The sequence below is a fragment of the Nyctibius grandis genome, chromosome 18, assembly GCF_013368605.1.
Source record: "Nyctibius grandis isolate bNycGra1 chromosome 18, bNycGra1.pri, whole genome shotgun sequence".
NCBI classification, from domain to species: Eukaryota; Metazoa; Chordata; class Aves; order Nyctibiiformes; family Nyctibiidae; genus Nyctibius; species Nyctibius grandis.
The window spans coordinates 9,329,292-9,353,835 of NC_090675.1; the positions used below are offsets into that span (position 1 = coordinate 9,329,292).

At 38.5% G+C, this 24,544-nt stretch overlaps 1 protein-coding gene across 7 annotated transcripts in view; it reads right to left on the bottom strand.

Moving 5' to 3' along the window:
* The window catches only part of BCAS3 (BCAS3 microtubule associated cell migration factor), a 344,583-nt gene that overhangs the window by 247,583 nt on the left and 72,456 nt on the right, over positions 1 to 24,544 (bottom strand). For all 7 annotated transcript variants that reach the window (XM_068415391.1, XM_068415388.1, XM_068415389.1 and 4 more), the window contains one exon: positions 19,067 to 19,160. In XM_068415391.1, the coding sequence (XP_068271492.1) occupies positions 19,067 to 19,160 (94 nt within the window). The remainder of the gene's footprint in view (positions 1 to 19,066; positions 19,161 to 24,544) is intronic.

The window sequence follows — 24,544 nt, forward strand, 5'->3', positions numbered from 1 at the left end:
CCTTGGTTTCTCTTATGAAATAACGATCTTGTGAAGGTAAACAAACACTTTCAAGACTACAAAGCCCACCAGCAGTAAGGTACAAAATCAGAGAAAAATCCAAACTGCATTTAGAGACAAAATTGCCTACAAGTTTCCTTCTCAGCTTGACCACTGGTGCTGGTAGGGCTTGGCCAGAGAGCGAGGCCACCCACATCGCCCACAGCCATTTCCTCAAAATCACACAAATGCAAAATCTTACGTCTGACCTCAGCAAGATTCCCTCCAGCAGACATACTTTTAGAGTTACAGGCTGTTACTCCGATTTCGAGTGTTAGAAATGAAAGAGTTTGTTATGGAGCTAAGAAATCCGTGAGTGCATTTGGGTATTATGTTTGGGCGGTAAGGCATGTGAGCTGAGGCTGATCTGGATGTTAATGTTGGCTTAACTGGCAATTTCCTTGATTTGTAGTGACTGTGTTGATAGGAAATACAGCTAAAGTTGCTCAAGTGCAAGTCAGCCAAGTCTTTAGTGTGGGATTATGCACACAATTTGCACTAATTCTGTTCTGAAACATCACAAAATACACTTCCCTACCAGTGAAGTGTGCAGTCCTCAATAACATATAGCATTTCCAGTGGAGAAACCTCGAAGCAAATATGGGTTTGTGTGCTAGAATGAGGCTGCTGCTATTACTGGAGTGAGGATATTCCAAACGATCTAATTCAACAGAGTAAGGATTTATTTTCAATATTCCAACGTTTGCCTCTCCTCATGCATTACACAGCTTTATATAGAAGCTGAGTGTGCTTTTGGTCCTTCTGAGCTCTTTCTTATTCCAGATGGAATAGACCTTGGGAGAATGAGAAGCTAGAAGAGACGAATACATAAGGTTTCTCTGAACAATGCGCAGACAGCCTCAGCAAGCCTAGATTTTTTTATTTTAATTCCAGAAAAGTGCTACAAGTCTTTTATAAATACAAACGCAGAGCTGAGTGCACCCAGAGATCTGAGCACAGCATTCTTCATGTGTATCCCATCCCATGGCACAGTGCAATGAAGATCGTAAAAAAAACTTTAAACGAGCCAAAAACCTGTCTGGAAGCTGAAGACAGAAAGCTGCATAATACTCATGAGCCAGTGAAAACACAGGAATTACCATCCTGCGTTGTCCATCAAACCTATCGCCTGTTCAGCTAACCAGGATCTCGTTTCCAACGTTGGCTAGAAATGCAGGTGTCTGTGGACGGTGCAATAAACCCCACAGCACACAGATGTGATATAACTTCACCCATCTCCTCACAAAGGATTTTTCCCAAAATATAATCGCTACTTTCCCCGAGCAGGGCTTTGCTCGAGAGCTCACCTTGGGACCATACGCTACAACGTGTGTCACACAACTCCATACACTATACGGTGTTACTCATTCGTTCTTTTGGTGCCACACGCCGTAGCTGAACGACTGAAGCCGTGAAGTGTGCTTGCCTGTCCACGGGTCTGATCAGTTCCATATGACGTACATAGTTCTTGGTTCCATATTTCTGTGCGTTGCCTTCGGCTTTTTTGGGTTTCGTGTTGTTTGGGTTTGGGTTTTTTGTTTGTTTTTGCTAACTTGAAGGAGTACAGAGGTGAAAGATAATACACTTGTGGGTGGAAACGAATTGGCTTAAAAATAGAAAGACGGGTGGTATCTGATTTGGCAATTTTGCATGCCTAATCTAGAATCCTGCTGTCTGTCACTGTGTGGAGTAAGTGCATTTTATTAGACGAAAGACGAAGGAAAAGAAAACAGGCCCTTCGCTTATATCAGCGACTATTTGTCAGTAAGTTAAAGGAGGACCTTTCATACTCACATTTGCATTTGAAATACAAATATATACTTGCAGAACTTGTATCAACACAGAGGGCCCAAGCACAATACCACAGATGTGAAAGAATGTGTATTTATAAAACAGCATTTTGAAATACCTTCCTTACTACTGTTATTCGAACAATAAATCACTGTTGTTTTAGAACATTTCACGGGGGTTTTGGTGTGGTATTTTCCAGCTCTCCTTACTTCACACTGAAGAATCACAGTTTTCAATTACTACAGCTCAGCCATGTCGGTTCTCTCTCCCTCACTGCAACGAAGGGCCGCTGCACTGCTGCACCACCCCAGCAGAAAGACCTGATCTGGGCAGAGAAACATGAACTTGAATCGTGGTTGTTACCTCACTTTCACTTTCACGTGCAGGAAGCTTCCACTCAGCTTTCGAAAAGACCTTGTGACAGTTTTCCCAAAACGTTGTTTAGACGGAAATATGGGTTAAAGCTGTCATAAGCTCAGTCCAAAATGTTTTCTCTTATGATGTACTTTATGTATGAATAATCATAGATGAAAAGTGAATAATTCTCAAGGATTTCCTGCTTATTTTTCAAACTGGCATTAATCCCTGTTTAACAGATAACATCTGAAATCAATTGGAAGCCTTGCATACACAGTACCCAGTGGAAATCTGTGTGTAAGGCACATTTGACTTAGTATGTATCTCACTGCAAAAATTCTGATTTTGCTTATCCATAGTATGAGGGCTGCAGCTAGATTAGATTAGTGACTGTTTTACTGTGTGGTTTTTCAAATCCAGAGAGATAATTAAAATCCAGTTTAAAAGGAACAGATATCCTAGATGGAAAAAAAAAAATTACTGAAGCTTTGTTTTACCTGACAGATACATTTACCCTAATTTACAGCTTCCTACTTTTCATGCATTCTGTTTGGGAAACAATAAGCTGCTTTCAGGATAGAAACGTTAAAAAATACAAAAGAATATATGCATAAAAGGAAAAACTAGTACAGATGCAGACTGTGGGTTAAGAGCTATTTATGCAGTATCAGAAGACTAAACCAGACTCTGGCCTGGCCATAAACGAAGCCCACGCCCTAAATGAGGTGCCAAGCCACAAAAAGCATTTGCGTCAACTGGGAATACAAGGAAAAGAAGGACTTCTAATTATAGGGCCTGGAAGCGGAAGCCCAGAGTGATTAGGAGTTTAGGCGCTGCTGTATGTTTATCTGGGAGCTTCCTCTCGCTCTCTCTCGGCCCGGGTTTGATAGATGAGGGTTGGCCTAAAGGGTGGGATTGAAGTTGCTGATGGTACACAGAGTTCTCCACAATCCGAAGGAGACGGAGACTGAACACTAAGGCTTCTGTGGCCTTGTAGGAACATAACTCTTTTCAACTAGGCGTCAGCTGGTTAGCCCAAACGGCAAAATTAGAGAGCAGCAAATCCCCCTTGGGTACTTGCTATAAAATCTAGGAAACCCGAGTAGCCTAAGCATCTCCACCACATCCTATTTATAACACCTATCTAATTGCATAGCTGTTTATTACATGCATACAAATGAGGCACACACAATTTCACCTTGGGTTTAAGTTTCATGACTAACTTCACGTTAAATAATGCCATCTTTCAGAGGAACACAAGGGGTTTTCCGCCTCCCAAAACAATGTCATTCTGTAATTACACGCTGAAGGACTCAACACGTTCAAGCTGTGTTGGATTTGTTTTAAAAACACCGTGGGCACAAATGTGAGGAAAGCAGGCGTACATCTGCACGAAGGAAACACGGATTCACGGATATACTTCATTTAGGAACGCAGCTCTTCGATTTGCACACACGTGTACCATACGGAGACCTCTACAGCCACTGCACAAATCGCTATTTACGTGAACAGTGATAAAAAAATATGAACAACTCAGATTTTATTTTTTAAATATGAGCATAGATACCATGCAATGTTAACATTATGCTTTGTAGGTTTTCAAATTACAGGATCGGAGAGCTCAGCGGAACCGCGCTGACTTACAGCTCCTCCTGATTCAGTCCACACGCACCTCGCTCGGCGTTCCCACCTTCCGCGTGCTAATTGGACAGATTTCTATTCCACTGCAGCTCTCTTGCAAAAGCAGCCGCGTTTGTATCTTGTTAAGATGTGACAAAGTTTGTATGACCCGTGGTTTTATGAAACACATGACCTGACCTATGAACAGTAGCTTTATTTATACTCACTCAACTCCCCTCTGATGATGATGCTAGTCAAAATATAGCCAAATATTAGTGCTAAGCCCATGTATACTTACAAGTGTAACACATATGCCACAGTTACAAAATTTGGTCTCAAAAAAACTTAACTGAATAAGGAAAATATGATTTTAACAACAAAATTCACCGCAAAATAAACACGAGTACAGAAACATATCTAAAATATTTAAAAATAAATATTAAAAAACCCCCCAGCAAGTTGAAAGAAAGAGAAGAAAAATAAAAAATATTTTGTGAATAAATAATTACCTATGACTGTACCCTGGAGATCTCTGTAACACACTTAGGACAATTATATATCAATCTGAATATTTAGAGCTTGGGGTGGTTGTATGGAAACTGTCAGACCTTTACCATGCCCAGCAAACGGCTCAGCGTTATGCTTTAGATACTAATAACTCTTCACCAACTTCAAACCCTGACTACAGCTGATGGTCCAATCCATACTAAACTTTTCTCAGGATGAGTTTTTCCCTCCCGAAACTAAAGGACACACACTAAGGGCAGCTGAGTAAAGGAGGGCAAAAGATCAAAGGGAACAGACTCCCTTTTCTTTTAACCCTGTTTGTAATTCCTCCAAAAGGGATACGAATCCATAGCCACTACCGTGACATTTGTGTTTTGGGGTTTGTTAGTCGCAGAGATTGCAGTAAACATTTTTACTGCTGAAACATATTATTGTGTTTTTCTCTTTTCATTGGAATAACAATAAAGAAAATGTTACAGACCGAGGGTAAAATCCTGACCTCCCTGAAGCCTACAGAGCTTCTGCCACTAACTTCAAGACAGGAAATACTTTTACCCTTTTTATACAGTCGTGCATCTTTAAGTCAAAAGGAAATTAACAACTCATTAACAATGCCTGCTGTGCTAAATGACTGTTTGGATATCGATTTTAATATATTTTAGCATTAATTATAAATCCATCTTATATCAGAACAGTATGTGCAGCAATAGCGATACCCAAACAAATCATTTACAAGTGTGCCCAGACACTCCTTCAATATATTCAGCATTATATTAAAATTAACCTACTTGCAAATTTGACAGATTTTAAACAAAATGTAAAATTTCTATAAAGACATGACTAAAATTTCTACAAAAAGGGATCATAAAAAGGTGACTAAAGAACCATCCTTCAACAAACTGTGAAATGTTCTGCAGTAGCATAGAAAGCAACGATGGATAATATTAGATTAGGACAATTGTACATTTTTAACGCGCAAAGAAACTAAGACCCTAATATTTCTTTTCTCTTAAAAGTGAGGAATAGAAGACTACAAAAATTACTGAAACTGTTAGAAAAATTATGGAAACAGGACGTACCGAAAAAGACAGGAGGCCTAAGACCATCCTCCTCAAGGCCTCGTATCAAAGCAAGACTTCTTGGTACTAATGAAAAAAGCTTATAAATGGTACATAGATGGAAATCAATTATTTATATATGACTTCTGTTTGCAGCAAAAGGGAGGGGATGAAGCATGATAAGGAGATAATTTTTTTGCCGTCATTCAAAGCACACTTCATGTTAAAACAGACTAGGCTTACACTTCTTTTTTAATGCCAAAAAATTCCACTGCTGACACTTCTCCTCCACAAGCAACCCATAAAGCAATGCTGGCAAGCTATAGATCATGAATTATTTCTCACCTTCTGGCCCAGCATACAGGGTATAGAGACACAATCTTTGTAATTGAAATTCATTGTATATTATGCATTACGTTATTTTTAATACATTTATCTCCAAAGGCAACAATTCAAGTTGAAAAACAAAAGTCAAAATAAACAGAGAAAAAGCAAATAATTATTCTATCATTAAATAATTACAGCTCATTTTACTCTAGATGCCTCATCCAGGTGGGTGATGTTCCAGAACGAGATTAATCTTGCAAACTCAAGAAGACAGTTGCAGTCATTATAAAAGTCCACGCACAGACGAGGTGCTGGCTGCAGTCATATCAGTGCTGTGATAAATTAGCTTTATACAGCACTTGCTGTTATAAAAGAAGGTTCAAACCTTAACTAATCTACATGTTTAATAAAAGACTGATTGTACACCTTAGGTAGGAAAGACAGAAAAAAAAATTTCTGTTCATCTGTGAGGCACTATCAGTGCTTCCCAAGAACCAAAGGAGGTGGTTTTCTGCTCACTTGCTCTGATCAATGGGAAAAACTTCTGCAGAGACATTCCAATTTAAACCTCTTTAACTATTAACTCAAGGCCACCATCACATTTCAATATAGAACATTTAAATAATCAGGGGAATTTCAGGTCCGTTAAAGGTGCAGTCAGGCATCCAAAGGGGTATACAGTTTAATCTGTTTTACTGCTGGTCCAACATTAATTTTCTCGTTATTAATGGATGGAAAAGCTCTTTTGTAGCCAAGGAAGCGTAATTATTTAAAATTTTAGATGTGTTGCACTTCACAGCTCTCAGCTGCTAAGCTGGCAGAGGTAACACTTCTGGAAAGCAGATCATTTATTTACCATATTTAAAAGAAAAAAATGGATATTTCAGCAGCATATAAAACAGCAGCACTTCTTACCTACTTCTAATTGAGCATCTTATTTGAAAAGTTTTGACATTAAAATTACCATAATTAAACAACAACAAAAATCAAAGTAAAAAAGTGGACTGAATTTGACATGTCATTTACTGGTGTCAGCAACGGATTAAGAATCAGGGATCCTGTGTAACGTTCTTCTCCAGCTTTGAGTTACTGCGTGACCCTGAGTAACAGCTTCTCAATCCTTCAGTTTTCCTAAAATGAGCTTTCAGTCCCTGATGTTACAAGTTTGAAGTTCTTACAGTTCATTTTGAACACAGCCTTCTTTTTAACCTGTCCTCTTCTGATAAACTGGTTTCAAATTGTACCCACAGCTTTGATTTCTGCTCTTTGTTTTCTCTACTGTTTGCAAACGTCTTTTCTACCCCTCTCCCTTGCACTGCTGGAATTATGCCACGATTCATTCAGTCAACTACCACAGCCTGAAAAGTCTCCCACTTCTTGTTCACAGAGAACTCTCTTCTTCCTCTCTAAACCTATTTCTTCGGATTCTTTCTCACCACCTTGCCCTTAACTCCGCAAGGATCAAGCCTTACATCCTACAGCTTTCCTGCCTTAAGTAGAAGCTCTCTTGGTCCCAGAACACGTCCCATTCAGACCTCGCAAGGCAGCTGTATGAATTTACACTTTTCCACTGGACATACCTATGTCATACATATTACTTCTGTATATTAGAATGTGCCTTCCCCATCCCACCAATTTAAAAGTTGGTGCTACTGCCAAATTGAAGGTGTACTCAGCTACGGCTACAGTAATGTTTTACTTAGAGTATTTCCAGTTTGGTTTTAAGGGCTTGTACTGAAAAATATTGCAACTTTTGCTCCCCCTAAAATGGTAAGAAGCCATGGCAGAATCCTGTAGCTGGCAAACACTTCTATGAATACATTTAAGATGAGTAGAGAAAAGCTTTTATTGAACAACACTGTCCCAAGAGAAGACCACCACTAAGCTTTTGTAACAAAATGTCTTTTTCAGAGGCTGTAAGTCTGGTTACTTGCCTTAACAAACTGGCAATTGAAGCATAACCTCTAAAAACAGTCAAATACAGGACAATTCTCATCTTTCCTGGCTACCCACAGCCACCTACTGGATTCTCTGTAGATACAGCCCTTGGCAAGGAAATATTCCCTCCCCAGCCTAACTGAGAAATGAGGCACAAACCTTACAGTAACAGTAATGAATGATTAAGAATTAAACTTCAAATAGATGCACAGGCTTCTCCTCTTAACCAGATTCCCCAAACAAATAGAAGTGATAGATACATTTATATGTATGCTCCCACAACAAGGAATAAAGGCAAAGCACTGACAGCTCTGCTGCTCATCAGCAGTGTCTAACGCTACAGTCCAAGCCCAAAGCAGCTAGTCCCACATCACCAGCAAAAGGAAAAGTCTGAAACTTGGAGGTCCTGCAGTCACGTAATAAGTTACTGGCTTGTACTATTACAGTTACTATGCAACTATGCCTTTGTGAAGGAATTCATGTCAAAGGCTGTGCCAAATGCACCATACAAGGGAGAGGAGATGGCACGTGCATCTGAACGGCAGCCTGCTCTAACCACAGCGCCTGCAGCGCCTGGGCGACCCCCTTGGAAAATGAAGAGCAGGGGGCTATGACCAGTTCTGATTTCACCAATTACCACAGGTGAACAAGGAATTGAGATCGAAGTGCAATTTCCCATTCTGCCTGACTCAGTAGCTCAGCCTAACTTCCAAAATTATTCACTGCATTAGTCTGTATAACTTGAGGCTTCTACAAAGGAAGAAGAGCACTGCAGTTCCCACTGAAGATGGACAGAACAGTAACAGATGTCCCAGTATCCTCTAAAATCAAACTTGATATTTGAATATTGTGACTCTCAGAATTAGTGGACATATCTAAAATTTAGGGCTAATTTCTCTACGCTTTACTTTATCTACAAATTGTGAAAATGACATATATATATATATATATGTGTGTTTTCACGTTCCACTTATCCACACAAAAGCATCCTTAAGACCTTGCAACCAAAAAGCATTATAGTAATCAGTACGAAGCTTACAAAGTACCCTTCCGTGGAAAGGTTAAAAACAACAGATAAGTACGTTAGTCCTGTGAAGGTCTGATTTATATGGTTTATCTCCAGCAGAGGATGGCCTGGTTCTGTTTCTCAGGATAAGCCAGAAGTTGTTCCTTCCTTGTGTAAGGCTATCCCAATTCAGTGGCACAGAAGAATACATAAAATCAAAGGAAATATAGCCGTGGGATTAGTTGCCACAGTGGATAACTGGCATCCGTCTAAATGGTTGTAAGGAATGGTGCCAGCTTTGAGAACAAAAATTAACTGTCTCAAAGTCCTATAAGCGCTGAGAAGCAGTAAGTACCTCAGCAACCTGGCAAACACAGCGTACTGCCTGGAAAAACGCTACTGGAGTTCAACAGAGGCGGGGGATTTTACACCAGACACCGAGGTTATTCCCCCCGACACCCACTTGCAGAGCTGCTGCGTGAACCCAGCAGCCACAAAGCGAGGAGGTTTCTCAGTTTTATAACACGCATTCTCGTCTTGCCTCGCTGCCACTGACTCCACCACAGCCCTGCCTGAGACAACCCACGCCACTGAAACACACACAGCGACTGCAACAGGCAGCACGGGGCAGGCAAGCAGCTATTTTCTACCTAATTTTCATACAAAATTCTTCTTCTGCAGCATATGCCAAGGCATAGCCCAGTGTAAACTACAAGTAGGCTGTAACTTCCCTTCTGCCAGTATTGTTAAAGAAAAAAAAGGCAAAAAAAAAACGCCTAGTGTTGCCTGGGAGGGAAGGCAGCACATAGAGCACACACAGCGTGCGCTGCCTGCGTGCACTCCTGCGGCACCCTCCGTTTGTGGGACTGCTGTTAAAGCTGTGATCCCACAGCGAGTGTGTCAGGGAGAGCCAGTGATATAAAACATACCTTCCCTTGCAAGCTGGAGAGGACCTGGCCTTTCCTCCCCTCTATAGGGAGGGGAGAACGAAACTTACTGACCCATGCACTAGATAAATGAGCAGACTATCCATTAACTTGTGAATTGCACAGAATGAAATTATGTTAGAGACAATAAAATGAATATGACTTTAAAGTGTTCATTAAAACTGTCACCAACCATCTAAAATTTAACCTATAAACCACAGCTATCATCCATGTATCATACAAAAAGCTTGCCAAAAACCACGATTAACCTGTGCAATGATCAGTAATTTTGATATAGAGTAAATTTGGGTTTTAATTGAAATACCTACAATTGATTATAAAACATTCTCCTAGACATGAAAAAGAAAAAAAAACAGGCAAGTTTGGTCACACATTCGTTTGTTAGCTAAAAACTTTAGTGTTGGAGAACATCTAGGTATCAGTGACAAAAACTCTCCTTAACTATAAAGCACCTTCTTAAGCAACAGGCAGCCAGAAGTTTTACAATCACAAAATACATTATTTCCATTTAAAAACCTGATTGTATCAATATCTTCACTGTTTTTATTGGAACCAAATTCTCAAACATGGAAAGTAAAAACTGTGATTTATTAGTTAGCCAATTCAACTTCCTCTTCTCTTTCAGCATCTCTAGGAACAGGCAGCCTTTGGGTAAAATGCACATTTTTTTGTTGTGTCCAATCTAGTTCAATCGATAACTCAAGTTAACCTAAAAAAAGAATATTCCTCTTTCTGCTTCGTATTCCTATAAATCCTAGAAAATCCCAATTTTATGACCCTAAACCATACCAAATAAACAGAATCCATGTGTCAGCTACAACATGAACTCCAAATACTGAGAAGTAAGTTCCTTTTTCAGCTAATTTCAAAAATTCTGTCTCACATGAGCCACATTTTGTAGACAAAAGCCTTAAAAAAAAAATTACAGTACAGACAGAATTAAAAAAAACAGGGGTTTGGTTATTTCTAGGCCTGTTGACAACATTTGCTAAAGCAAGATGAGCAGCTGGTCGAGATTCAAAGGCTGAACCAACTGTTTCCTGTCACATTTAACAGCCCAGCATCATTTAAGGAATTAGTATTAGGAGGAAGGTGAAAAGAAATCCTGCAACTTCTCTCGCTGTGTAATCTGTATTAAACCTCTGATCTATGGAGCTTTCAAAATCCAGAAAATTTACTTTTTACCTTCTTTAAAATACTAGTAAGAAATGTCTATATATTAAAAATACATACATTCCATATTTAAATAAAAAAGTTAAAAGAAAAGAAGGAGACTTTTAGCTTCACTGTTTATAAAACTTAATTAAGCTTGGTGTGTCTACAAAATTTTTTTTTCCTAGAGGGCGGAGGGGAAACTTACAGCTTATCTTGAAATTTGGCTAATAGAAATGGTAAATATAAGGTAAAAACTTATCTGTTTGGAACTGATTTCTTAAAACACTGATCTTATTTCCTTCCTTACGTATTCTATTTTTATTGTATTATCTATAGCTGTACAGAACTTGCATAAGTGTGGACAACAATGTATTTAGCAACTAATATTCAGCTTTAGCACAAATAAAATGTCTATAATTTGCTTTCATATGTGGTGAAGCAAAGACAATTTAGTAAAACTACAGCCCCATAGACTCTAAAATTGCTCTTAAAAGCATGTATAACAATTTCTATAGCATGACTAGATGTGCTTAATTTACACACAAGTTGGTTTTAATTATCACAGTTCATAAAGGCCTTTATACCTTAGAGCTGTCAGAACGAAGAGAGGAATTCTGTTAGTTTTTACCATGTTAAACTCTATAAAAGGTTCCTCCCTTCTGGCCTCCTACAGCTCAGATCCTTTAAGCATGTCCAGTTTGCCAAAAGCACTAAGCAGCAGATTCCCCGGCGCTCATCAGCCGTGTGATTTACCAGCGTTGGACTTTGGGAAGTCTCACCGACGGGGACGGCGTTTCAGGCCTGAAGGGACCCACCTCACACCACCCACACCGAGCCTTGTCCGACTCGCGGGACTACACCATAGCGCTCCCTGCCAACATCATAAATGCTGCCATTAAAATATTTGTTTTAATTCTGACCTCAGAGTCACAGCTAATAAACAAGAAAGGCAATGAGAAATTGAAAAACAAACTAAATGCAGCTGTTGGACTGGACGTTTCACAACTGTGTTTAACTGCATCCTTTAATTTCACGTCTATGAATAGCAGCCATACACCACAGCGTGCATGCCAGCGAGTCGACCAAGCAGCATTTGCTTTTGAGTTCATTTTGCAGTGTTATTCCGTCATGTAAATTTTACTGTATTTTTAACTTTTCCTTTGAGATGCGGCCTGCAAACAATGGCTCACTATTTGCTGGGGGTTTCTCATGAGAACACGTACTAGCAATGGGGAGCATTTGTGTAATTTTTTCATCATCTTCCTTACACAGAAGAGGAACGGGATTTTTTTGTGTATGTACAATACACGTGTATGTCTGTCAGTCCAGAGTCCATTTAAATATATCCAGTGACCGGATGATTAATGTCTTAGAAACTGCACATTACAAAATCACACGAAAGAACTGGATACAGAGGAGTGAAACACAAAGCTTATGCTATTCTATGGACTTCCCAAAACTTATATATAAACCCAAAAGTGTTATCTTTTTAATACGTCTTCATAACAATCAATGAAAATACTTTTCCAGAATGCACAGGATTACAAATACTAACTAGGCAGAGAATCAGGAACTTGAACATACTTGAAAGAAATCCAATTAGAAAAGGGAAAAAAGAGGCCACATACTTTTACAATTGTAGATACCAATAAAGAAGCAGATGATTAAAAATTAGGGCAGTAAGAAAACCAGAATTTCCATTGTATTTTGGAATATATTCATTGACTATGGAGGAAAATATAGGTAATTTTGTTTTGCAAAAAAATACAGCACATTGGTGTGTTTTTCAAATAGGTAACGATCGTCCCCTTCTCAGTTTTCAGGCTTGCTATGTGGAAAGGTAAGAAATACCACCCCACTGCCCTCCAAAACTGAACACTCTGTTTCATTTACGTGTGGGGGGCATATTTTCTTTTTTTTTTTTTTTAAATAAGAATCAATAACTATTTCTTTTAAACATGTGGAAATGCAACTTTCAAATAATATACACCCTTGGAGCAGACCTAATGCCTCCCAAATCACACTGCAGTCTTACTTCTGAGTACCTTCTCGTTCAGGACATTTGCATCCACAACTAACTCTGGTTGAGTCCCAAGACCTTACATGAAAGTAAAACAGTGAATACTTTGGACCAGTATTAAAAGGAACAGCAACAACCCAAAACATCTGAACGGAGCCATGTACAGAAATTCCCCCAACAGATCACGCCAGAGGTCTGTGGAGCCCAGCGCATTTATTGACTCTAACAACAGCGACTCGAATCATCCCTGTGTCTGCGCTGGAAGAGGGGACAAAGTGAATTAGTTTTAATGGACTACGGCTGACATCAGAATCGGTGAGGTTTTTTCCTCCTTCCTAAATCACAGCGTCTAATACAACATAATGAAAAACGAGGATGTTTGTACGGTTCCTCCAGTCTCCAGTCTAGACACGCTCTAGTTTAGACTAATCCAGTTTAACATTGAGCAACTGATTCTAATTGGTAACATCTAATCCTTGCCCTTCCCTCTCCCCGTTTCCGACCCTGCCTACACTTACAATTCCTGGCAGACTATCATCAACACGTTGAAAGCTCGGAGGCTTTTCTGTAAACATCTGAAATTAAGTAACCCCCTATGGTGTATTCCTTCCTTTTGTGAACTTTCAAAATTTAGTCCAGGGCATCTTCATCCAGAGTTTACATAACAAGCTCTTGTCCATTTACATTATGTAGCAGACAGGATTCTTCTGCGATACTGTAACGACTAGGACATTCTGCAAACGGTTTGTACCTGGGGTTTGTATTATATAAATATAGAAATCTATATTAAAAATATATAAAAATCTATAATATTATAAAAAATATATCATATATAAATACTATATACATAAAATGAAGTCTCCTAACAACAAATTCTTGCATAATGTTGCACTGACAGAAAAACATCTTAACAACCAAGAAAATATTTACCAAATTTTTTTATCCTGGCTACATTTTAATTATGGTAAAAATTCAACCATAATAAATACAGACCTTAGTGTCAGTACTGCTGTTTTACATTATATAACAGAAATTTTTTACTGGTTGTACATAAATGACATTTCTAAATATCTTACATTTATAGCATGGAAAAGGCCAAATCACCATTCCAAGACATGGTGGAAGGCTACGTTGTCCTGTAAACCACAGTAACAGAGTGTGTGTGTTCATCACAAAAAGGAAATCATGCAGGTGACATTGTTCGCAAGTCAGTTCAGCTAACAACAACCTAGATTATTTTTATGTGGCCAAGGTGTATTGACTGTAATCCTATAAAGACAGGCCTCCTTCCTGGACCCAATCTAAAGGTATCAAGTTTTTCTCAAAAAAAACCAAAAATATAACCAGGAAAAACACGATGCACAGGTTTGGGAGCATATCTACATAGATGCAGTCTGAAAAATTAATCTAAATTGCCTAATGTGAATTAGTAAGCAGCACTACATTTTTTCTGGACACTATCCACAGTAAGCTGGCCTTCAATTCATCCAAAACTGCATATTCAAGCTAAAATAGATCAAGCCAATGTTAATGCTAAGTAAAAGCATCCACACAAAAGCTTAATGTGATTTTCATTTAATAAGTGAATTAAAGTAACTGTTCTTAAAGTTTCTTTGTAAGTATAAGCCTCTTGTTTCCACTACATCAATATACATGCCAGAGGTAGATTAATGAAAGTCCCCAGTCTATTAATATTACTTCACTTCCTTGTATTATTTATTCCCATCTTGAAAGGTTTTAATAAAAGGCTTAAAGTCTTCCTAAAAGTTAGAAGCCGCCTGCCTTTGTTCAGAAATGAAAGAGTGGACATGGTGCTCTTAGCTCTGTCTGCAGCAGCTGCTTCGCACAGACGATCAGATGGGTGTTGAAAACGAACTAAATATCCTCAGAAGGCAGCTCATTTCCCTCGCAATGGTTTCTGTATGCCTAAGAGATAGGACTTCCTTCTTAGACATGGATCCTTCTCAATTAGGTTGAAGAAATATCATTATTCTCCCCACCAACTCCAAAACAGTGCTATAATCCAAAGACACTCAGCGATTGCCATTCCAAAGACCTTGCGTACCTGCAGTGCCCAGCCTGCTGTCTACCAGCCACAGCTCCCTGCAACACTCATCCCCTCTCTTGGCCATTTCCAAGCTGCGTGAATTATTCTGCTGGCAGGAGCCCGTTTCTGGTCATCACCTGCACCGGGGCCCCACAGCTCCCTCCTCTCACATGCCAGTATCCTGGCCACATACTGCGGTGCAAGCGTCGCTTCATGGGAAGGGGTTGTGGTAAAAAAATAAATACCATGTGTATGCATTACTTATCATGCAAGTATACTGCAACAACAGATCCCTTTCCTGTTAATATACAGCATCTCTTCCACAGCACTTGGCAACGCTAAATTATTACTGTAACATTTATTTAATTCATTCAATATTGGATGGATGTCTAAGAATCAAAACACGAGTGCTTCAGAAGAGGGACCTTATCTTCATGTAAGTCACAAAAGTCACTGGCACATATAGCATTACATAAATAAATCATGATTTTGACATAAAGTGCATAGAAAAACCGTGTCGTTTCCTATGGAAGAAAAGGACACATGAAATACTCATATTCTGGCAATTAAAAAAGAAAAAAGAAAACAAGTAACAGTGCCAAGTCACCTGAACTTGAAACTTGGAATCAGATTTATTAAGCACACTTCCAAAACCAGAACAAGAACGTTACGTAGGAAGTGTGCCCACCAGCCAGAAGAAACACTGTCACCAAAGCTGACGACACAACTGGCCAAGGGAACGGATTAAGGAGGCTCACGTCGTAATTTTTATTTTTACCACTAGAATAAGGACCCAGTTAGCAGTTCGTGCCTGTTTCCCAAAGGTTCAATCAGCAGCAAATGGCAAAGGAGTACCAGTTCTTTTTCACTTTTACTGAACTACTACGTATCTTACCTATAAAAATGAAAAACGTTAAGCAGAGAGGCAATAACAATATGTGCAGGAACCGGCTTTTAGAAATTCCACAAGACTAAGGGGTTTTGTGGATGAGATGCCTGGCCACAGATTTTCAGCTGTAGTACAAACGCCCTCCCCTCCACCTCCCAAAAAAGCACAGCAACCCACTCCCCACCACAACTGTTTTTGAAAACTAAAATTTGATGTACACAGGAAAAAACGCAGAGAAAACCTAAACTACCAGGAACTGCAGGTTTTCTCCTTTATGGGGTGGTTTGGGTTTTTTTTTTTTTTCTTTCTAATATTAAACATGATTTGCTGTATGTCTTAGACTGAGACTTTTACAGTTTCCCTAAAATCAACCATCTCAGAACCAAGCTTTTATTAACATAAGGGTCTGGAAGAGGTATTCAAGGACATGCTAGGCAGCACTAAAAAAAAAAAAAACAAACTATGGTGCCCCCTAAGGATACTCAGGAATGATATTTCAACTTTTTTATTTTATTATTCAACCAGATTCTCAGAGTAGCCATAGATCTAATATTAAATAAGTTAACTGTATGCCAAGTTTCTTTTTCTTTGAATACCTCAAAAATGGAAAAGAAAAAAAATTCAATAGATATGCCTTAAATTTAAACAAAAGGTAGATCTAATGCCAGCAAAAGTCACTACAGCAATGTCTGCGCAGCACTATGAAATGCTATGCAGGGACACCCCTGCTTGTTCTTCCATGATTTTGCCTTGTAACGCAGCTAATGTAAAGCTTGCACGTACAGCAAGCTCCCAGTGCCAACTAATCCAGCTCAGAACTCCACATGGATTATTTACCTGGCTGGGAAGAAAAAACAACCCCCAAAGCCTCAAAAACAAAGCAAAACAAAAACACCCCAACAACAAAAAGACACTCTGTCAGCAAGGGTCAGGGCATTGTTTGCAACAGACTTTCAATCAGGCCCATAATAACATATCTTGGACCCTCTAAGTGCAATAAAGGATTTCTTCTTGGCTTCGAAAAGAAAGATTAGGGAAAAATATGACTGCCATTTACTGACATTAGTGAGTCTCCTTCCTTCCCATTGGATTGTTTTCTGATAATCCTACCATGAAGCAATATATTACCCCTTCCCAGGAGCTATTCTCACAATGATACCCGTAGATTCTGTACTGCTATTTTATCACAAGTAACTTATCCCTAGCAAGCTCCTTGTTCAGTATGAAAACATAAACAGCAGAAAATCAAAAAATGTACCTTACTGGCAACTGACACCTTACAGTGGCTGTGGCACCGTTCTACTGGTTTACTACAAAAAAACATACATACTCATCTTCCATAGCCACTGACCTGCAGCGGTTTCCAGTGCCAGTGGTGGTTTTGTTTCAGACTTTTTTTCCCCAAACACAATCCTGTAAGTTTTTACCTGAATACCTGTGGAGCTCATGGGCCCTTGGGATGAGACATGATGAAATTACCCTATTTGATCAGCCACAGAGAATAAAACAGTTCACTGAAACAGATCAGTGTTCCCTGTTTGCTTTTACAGGGAAGGTTCGCAGTTGTTATGTTCTAGTGCAGCATCACAGACGCTGCTTGAACTTAGGAGTAAAAGTGGTTTTTAACTACAGCCAGGCAATAGACAAGGACAGTATCAAAAGGCACCTCGTTTTGTTCTGCTTTGTAATGAGATCAGCTTGATTGGCAATATACCACTATATAATGGATTAAGATGATGTTACTCAGAACACCGGCTTCAAACAAAATCCTGCCTTGATGTTAAATAAAGAATACAGAATCCTGTGTTAAGAGCTGCTTTCATACCGTAGGCAGTTGAGGTAATAGTTTTCAACTGGTTTGATATTGCTGTACCCAGAACATGCAGTATGATTCAATACCTTGCTGTGAATCATCCCTCCTGCAAATATCTCATAAGGTAGACAATTTGCAATCAGTCAAAAATAACATCAATTAGAATAAGCATTTTGCCATTAAGTATCTTATTGCACCATCAGATTGAAGGTAACAGTCTGCTCCATTGTACACAAAGGATTGTAATTTTAGTACCTGAGTAAACCAAAAGAACTTGATTCTAATACAAGTTATCCAAGAATATGCAAATATATCCTTTAATTTAAAAAATAGCAAGTTAATTTGCCTTTGTGTAAACATTCTGTTTCCCTTAAATTTATACAATCATAAAAATTGTCTTAAGGAGGCTTTAATTAATACCTATAAAGCATTCTAATTTAAGCAGCTCTATTTGTTTCACTTAATTAGCATTGCTCAGCTCTAGGTATTATCTTTCTACCAGACTGCAAAGCAAAAACATTACTGTTCTGGAACTGGCATAGTTTATTCTCAGTTAAATACAGAGTTCCACAAAAAATTCTCTTAAGTATCACGAGAAAATGCAGCCAGATGAGAATACAGTTTTTTATGTCAAAAACTCCCAGTGAAAATGCTGTGAACTGCACACCGCTATTGAAGAGTTCTGACATCACAGATGGGATGTCAGAATAAGACCAACTGGACAGTAAAAGTGAAAACATAAATGACAGACATTTAGTTTTATTCTTTGAAATGTGGCTTCATCCTCAAGATCTTCATGGCGTTTGCTACATTTCAGAAGCCATTAATTTAGGCAAGGGGAAGCTGTTGATTTGCTGGCCACTTCACTGACTACTACTACAACCCTGCATTTTTTTGCTGTCTATAGTCAGAGTAGTAAATGTGTTAATTGTCAAATTAGTAAGATTTATTAACAGGGAAGATATGTAGTTTTCTCTGTTGCCCACAGTCATTGTTCACTTATAAAGAAGAAGAGTAACAGGTACTTTTGAGGAGTTTCTTAAAAGTATTTTCAGATTACAGTTCATTTCACTCAGGAGTGATGATAGAATCGCAAACTCTTCATCACCAAAACACAGAATGGCAGTAAAGTTACTTTAAAAAACAGTGCCAGGGAAACGAGTCATATTATTTTCATATTTATGGAGGAGTACAATTTAATCCATGTGCTGATCCTCTGGATACCTGCTTATCAGAACAGCTGGATACCTGGCTGGCAGGATACCCAACAGAAAATAATTCCTTAGTACTTCTGCTATACCCGAAGTAGCAGACTGAATCTTCTCACACATACCGTCACATAACAGTTGCTTAAGTTTGAAATTTCCAGAAAAGACAAATTAACCAGTGTATGACACATTCAACAGAGCAGATCAAAATTCCTAGTACCAGTGAGCAGATATTTGCACGTATCACAATGGTATCTGCAATTCCTCCAAAGCAATGGAACACACACCTATGGTATTTTACTGTCTTCATCTTGTTCACAACTAAAAACAGTAAAATAACTTACCACTAGGGTTAAAAGCCATGCAGCAAATGGGCTTTTCATGTGCAGGGAAGTGGGCCACAATACCATCACTATCCGAGTCCTCACTGACAAGTACCTGCACAATATTAATAGAGACGAAGGAAGGTTAGGAAATAAAAACACACCTAAGAGAAAATACCAGCTTACTGATACAGTAATTGTTTTATAAGATATACACAGTGGTATAAATTAGAAATATAACTGCATGTGAACTAAACACAATCTTCTGTAGTCTGTGCGCACCAGGAAGCTACATTTCAGGTTTCCATTGCTGTTGGCTGAAGCGAGGGCTGTGACCTCTCTGTACGTCTACAATCGAGAGGGCCTATTACTCCTAAATCTGTGACAGGAGCTGCCCTGCTCGTTCAGCTCGCCTGTGGACAGGAGCCCTCATTCCACCAGACGTGTGGTTGGACTGATGTAAGGAGGATCACTGTAATTACACTGAAGAGCACACACAGTTCTTCAACTGTAAACAACAAATTATTTTCTCTAAGCAATAACAAAAAAATCACATAACAGGAAGCAAAAAAAGCGGTATAGAGTTTTTCAAAGAAAAGGGAGTATTTAACCATTACATAAATCAGTATTTTCTTTGAGAGGATTCAAAGTATACATGGCAAATGAGTGGAAAAACAGACCAAAAACCCAGTCAAGGAAAGTGGTTTTGCCTTCCACCAGTTCCATAGGTGGGAACACTACAGCTTGCACCCTGCTAGTAAGTGGGGATGGACCTGAGGTATCTGGATTTCCAAACGACGCAAGAAATACTAAGGACTGGGAATGTGTATGAAATCAGCTGTATTACAAAATAAGCGGTTAACAAGAATTTTCAAAAAAATTCAATTTTCAAAAATCTTGAAATTGCCTCAATGGACATTAAATAACAGTATTTCAAAAGGCTGTTAATCAAAACCCCTTTAAAAAAATGCTGTCGTAAAATACGTTCTTGTGAACAAAAAGGCAATTAAAAGGTAGGGAAGAGTTTTGACAACAGAGGGAAATTAAGTGGAAAAGGACAGATCTGGACTGAGGTCTGTGTTGCACAACCTCTTCTGGAGAAAGGGACAACAGATGAGCTTTGGGGTTTTTAAACAAAAGGCTACTTGAAGTTGATAAAACTACTTGGGCCAGTCAAAACTAAAGCTGACTGAAGACATACAAAAGGTCCTCCAAAAGGACATGGTATTACCAATGTCTAACTGCATGAAAAGGAAAATATATTCTTAGATTTATAGAAGAGAACCAAAAGATGTGTGGACAAAACCCGTGCAAGAGCTGTAAAAGTATTTTATTCCTTGGTTACATCACGTTAAAAAGTAAATTAAGTAAAACAATGAGAAAGATCTGTCAGAAAAGGACTTAATAAAAGGGTTTCTGTGGTAAGCAAAAACCACCTTCTTAATAAGATAGTACAAAATTTCCCATTTCAAGTTCAGAATAATTTGTATGCTGCTTCCAAAATAATCTGAAAGGTTTTTAATACTTCCTATTCCTAACAGATATCAGAATAATTTGAAGATATTTTTACGCTTCAAAAAGAGAAATCATCTTTAAATGTTTAAAGAAGTCACGTAATATGGATGAAGAGGCCTGCGCCTGACTGACTTTAAATGTTCAGATTACTTGGCACTGTCACATAAGCACAATTATGGTTTTGCTTTCCGTTGTCAGCATTTCGTGCTTATTCCAGAACCACTAACCAAAGGGTCTGGAGATCTTCCGAAGAGCTTTTCAAAGAAACAGTGTTCTTTTCTCAGCCTATATAAACTGTACTAAATAACTCTTATACATCATCTTTTCACAGCTTCCACTTTTAGGTAACTTGGACTTATCCGAAACATTTCACTCTAATTAAAGATACATGATAATGATAAAGTAACATCATAACCCAGCTTTACAAAAGAAATAGAAAGGCTTTTTAAAACTAGTCTGTTAAAAATATTTAATCTAGAAATGTGTGGGTATCAAGAGTATCTAAATCATTGCTAAAAAGTTATCTAGCATATTTTACATGAATCATCTTTACAGACTGTGAACTGGATTCATTCAGCATGTGCTTTTTTATTTTTTTTAAACGAATGATAAATTCCCTACTGTTACCATCCCTGCAACATAAAATCCCTATTCAACAGCCAAGGAACACTCTGGATGGCAAGATGACCTTAAAATATTTTTCCTCTGGAAATACAATACAAAGTGAAAATTTCACAACATTAAAAATGGTGAAACACCTCAGACATACCAATTTGAGGATACAGTAAAGCTCAAATCTCTTATTTGTATGCTATGCTAGCCGTTTCCACTCTTTAAAGTGTTTTTTTCAATCACTGCCTAAAATTATCTTCCTGGAAAAACAACCTTTGTGTTTAATCTAAAAGGAGTTTTTCAAAATCTTCACTTTTCACTGGAAAAGCTGATTTTCAGATATAGCAAACCAGCCCTTATTTTGGCTGATATACAAGTCCATTGTTTGTGATAGAAATACAAAGAAGAAGAACTTATCAGCTTAACATCCAATCAAGAAAAAAAGAAAAGCAACTGTGAGCTTGTGTATCCTGAAATCCTCGCCTGCCAGCAAGCCTGGCTCATGCAGAGCTTTCCGACTCAAACTAGAATATGTTAGTCTCCTGCATTAGCCAAGTAAAAATAAAAAATTAAAAAACCCACCCAAACACTGTCATTACTCAAAAATCTGGATATCCTTGGATAGCAGAGAATTTGAAACTCAGGTTGTGATGGTGCCACACCATCTCCTTGACATCCCATATCTGTCCCTCCCCACCCACAGTGGCCACAGAATGGAAACACCTCCTTGTGAAACACACATGGAAACACACTTGCTTGTGCACACTAAGATGAAGTTGAAAAAAAAAATGTTCTTAATCTTTTTAAAATCAACATGAACAAAAAAAACCTTGTGGAACCGAGAAGAAAAGTAGTATTTCTTTTTAAAATCCCCAACTTGTATTTAAATCTTCAGGCTGTACTGCAAGATTTGTCATGTTCTTACCCTGCACTTTTGCAGTGGACACTTGGGGAAAACATACATCACTTTTTACAATTACAATGCTACAAAGGAAGGGAAAAAAAAAAAAAAAATCAAAGGAATTACAGCAGTTGACTTAACTCCACCATCAGCCAAAGAAGAGCCTCTTTGGAAATGTCCCTTCCAAACCTGCCACAAAACAAAAGCCTGGTTCACGTGTCAACTTAGAGCTAGCATAGCTTTAAAATCATAGTATGATTTTCACCACTGTATACAACTTAAGGAAAACAAAACTATGCTGATGTAACACGAGATGCTTTATACTGGAATACATTATTTTCTGTATTAGAAATCTTTAAATGGCCACAACTGCCTCAGGACAACAGGGTTTATATGAATTTGGACAGATCAAGCAGCACAGATTTCGTGCAGACAAGGATGAAGACGGGAGTTGTACAGTCATGAAGAAGGACTCAAGGCCTCCCCCACACAGGTGTCACGAATTTTAGAAACTACTTCTTGCAAAGGCTGAAGTGGGAGACACGATCTGCAAAGGTGCTGGCGGAAGGATGTCCGTAGGCTAACAAATGGCACAGGAAATCAACACTGACACTGTACAACTGGTTCCTTTTGACCAGTTCATGGTTTCTTACCACTGAAAAGAGCAGAGTTGGAAATTTTTCTTGGAAGTCGAAGCAGTGGTACAAACTGCCTAATAACGCATGCGAGTGCTGTCAGAAAGCTCGAAGGAAGCAGCTCATTCAGCTTCCCGACACACAGGGCAGACAAAGGCCACAGGAATCCCGAGGCTGCAATTTTTTTCACCCCAAATAGGCTTCGTTCTCCAAGGTAGTGGCCTCTAACCACCCTACTATTAAGAGTAAAAGACCTTACAAAGTCTCCCATTGAAAAAAGTTCCTAAATCTTAGCATTACTCTTATAACTGCACAGCCACTGAGGTTCATAAGGATGCTCAAGCAGCTTCCTTGCCGAGCTCCCCACCATTACAAAGAGAAACACCATTTTAAGAAAAACAACCGACAAGAAAGAAACACTGAGGCTCTTCTACCAAGACGGCCTTGTAAGTCAGCCCTCAGCCCATTTCTGATGCCCAACTAGTATCTTACCAAGAGAGCTGCAAGAAGATTTTCCAATAAGCTGCTGGCCCAACAAAGTCCGTCGCCGGACGTGCTGAGCCAACGCTGCAGCTCTCAAGCCAGCACTGTTAAAGTTCAACAGGGCACTGTAGCTGATCGAAGATGAATCAAGTCTTCTTTATCTTACTCGAAAAGAGAAACAGACAAAACACCTAGGGGATCATTACATTTGCTATCAGAAAATAGCGTTTGCTTTGAGGGCAAGAGATAGCTGAAGCTTTTTTCTCCTATGCCATATTTTTCTTCATTCGTTGTATTTTCCATACTGCTGAACAGAAGCCACTAGTAATTATGACTTCAATTATTTTAATCTTTAAAGGCAAATTACACCAGTTATCCCAGCGGAGACATGTTTTTAAATAAAACATGAAAGTAACACAAATAAAAATGGACACAAATCTAATCAAGCAGGTCCTACTCTTAATAAAATTAAGAAAGAAGAATCCCTTCATCATAAAAACGAATAGGTTTGGCAATATTTATAACTATGAATATTATAAAATAAAGAGCTCTTTGCATGTATACTTATTAAGATCCCCACTGATTTAAACAGCTGAAGTTAGGGCAGTGTTCGCTTCAGTTCCTAAGACGTACGCACAAAAACCAACCCCCTCCATACCGACCCCCCCAATTAGCTTCCCCCAACCTATAGCTAAGGTCAAACATCAGTGGAAAAGGGCTAAAAGTGATAAATCTGTGGCATTAACTACTGCACTCCTTTTAATAGAATCCAGCATAAACTCAAACCAGCCTTGCGCTCAGCCTGAACCATTTATCTGAGACAAAAATGTCTTCTTGACAAAAAACAGATCTCCTTTAATAAAAGTAAGGCAGACAGTATTATGCTCTGAGGGAATCCTGTTTCTCTTTTTATATTTATATATAAAAAGAATTCTTCTGTAATACACGTAGATATAAAAAGTGAAGAAAATTGATGCCAAATATATGAGCATTAGAACATCAAATTAGCCTTCGTGAAAGCTGTTCTTATAAATGAAAGCACTGGTGTTAATGACCAGTGGAATTATGTATGTAGTTAAAAGTTTTATTATTGAATACACTTTATTCTTCCAGCTTATTTTTGCTTTAGACCAAAGTTTCACAACAATTCTTGCTCCCGATAAGCATCTTTATTTGGTTCAATTGTTATCAACTCCTTACCAAATGAAAATGAACTTTTGAAACTGCAGCAGTCTGCCATTTTTTTCCTGAAAATTCCTCTTTAATGCAATAAAAAGTTAATAGGGAACAGAAAAAAGCACCAATCACATTTTAAAACATAAAAAGATCAACATGTTATCGTATTTTTATAAG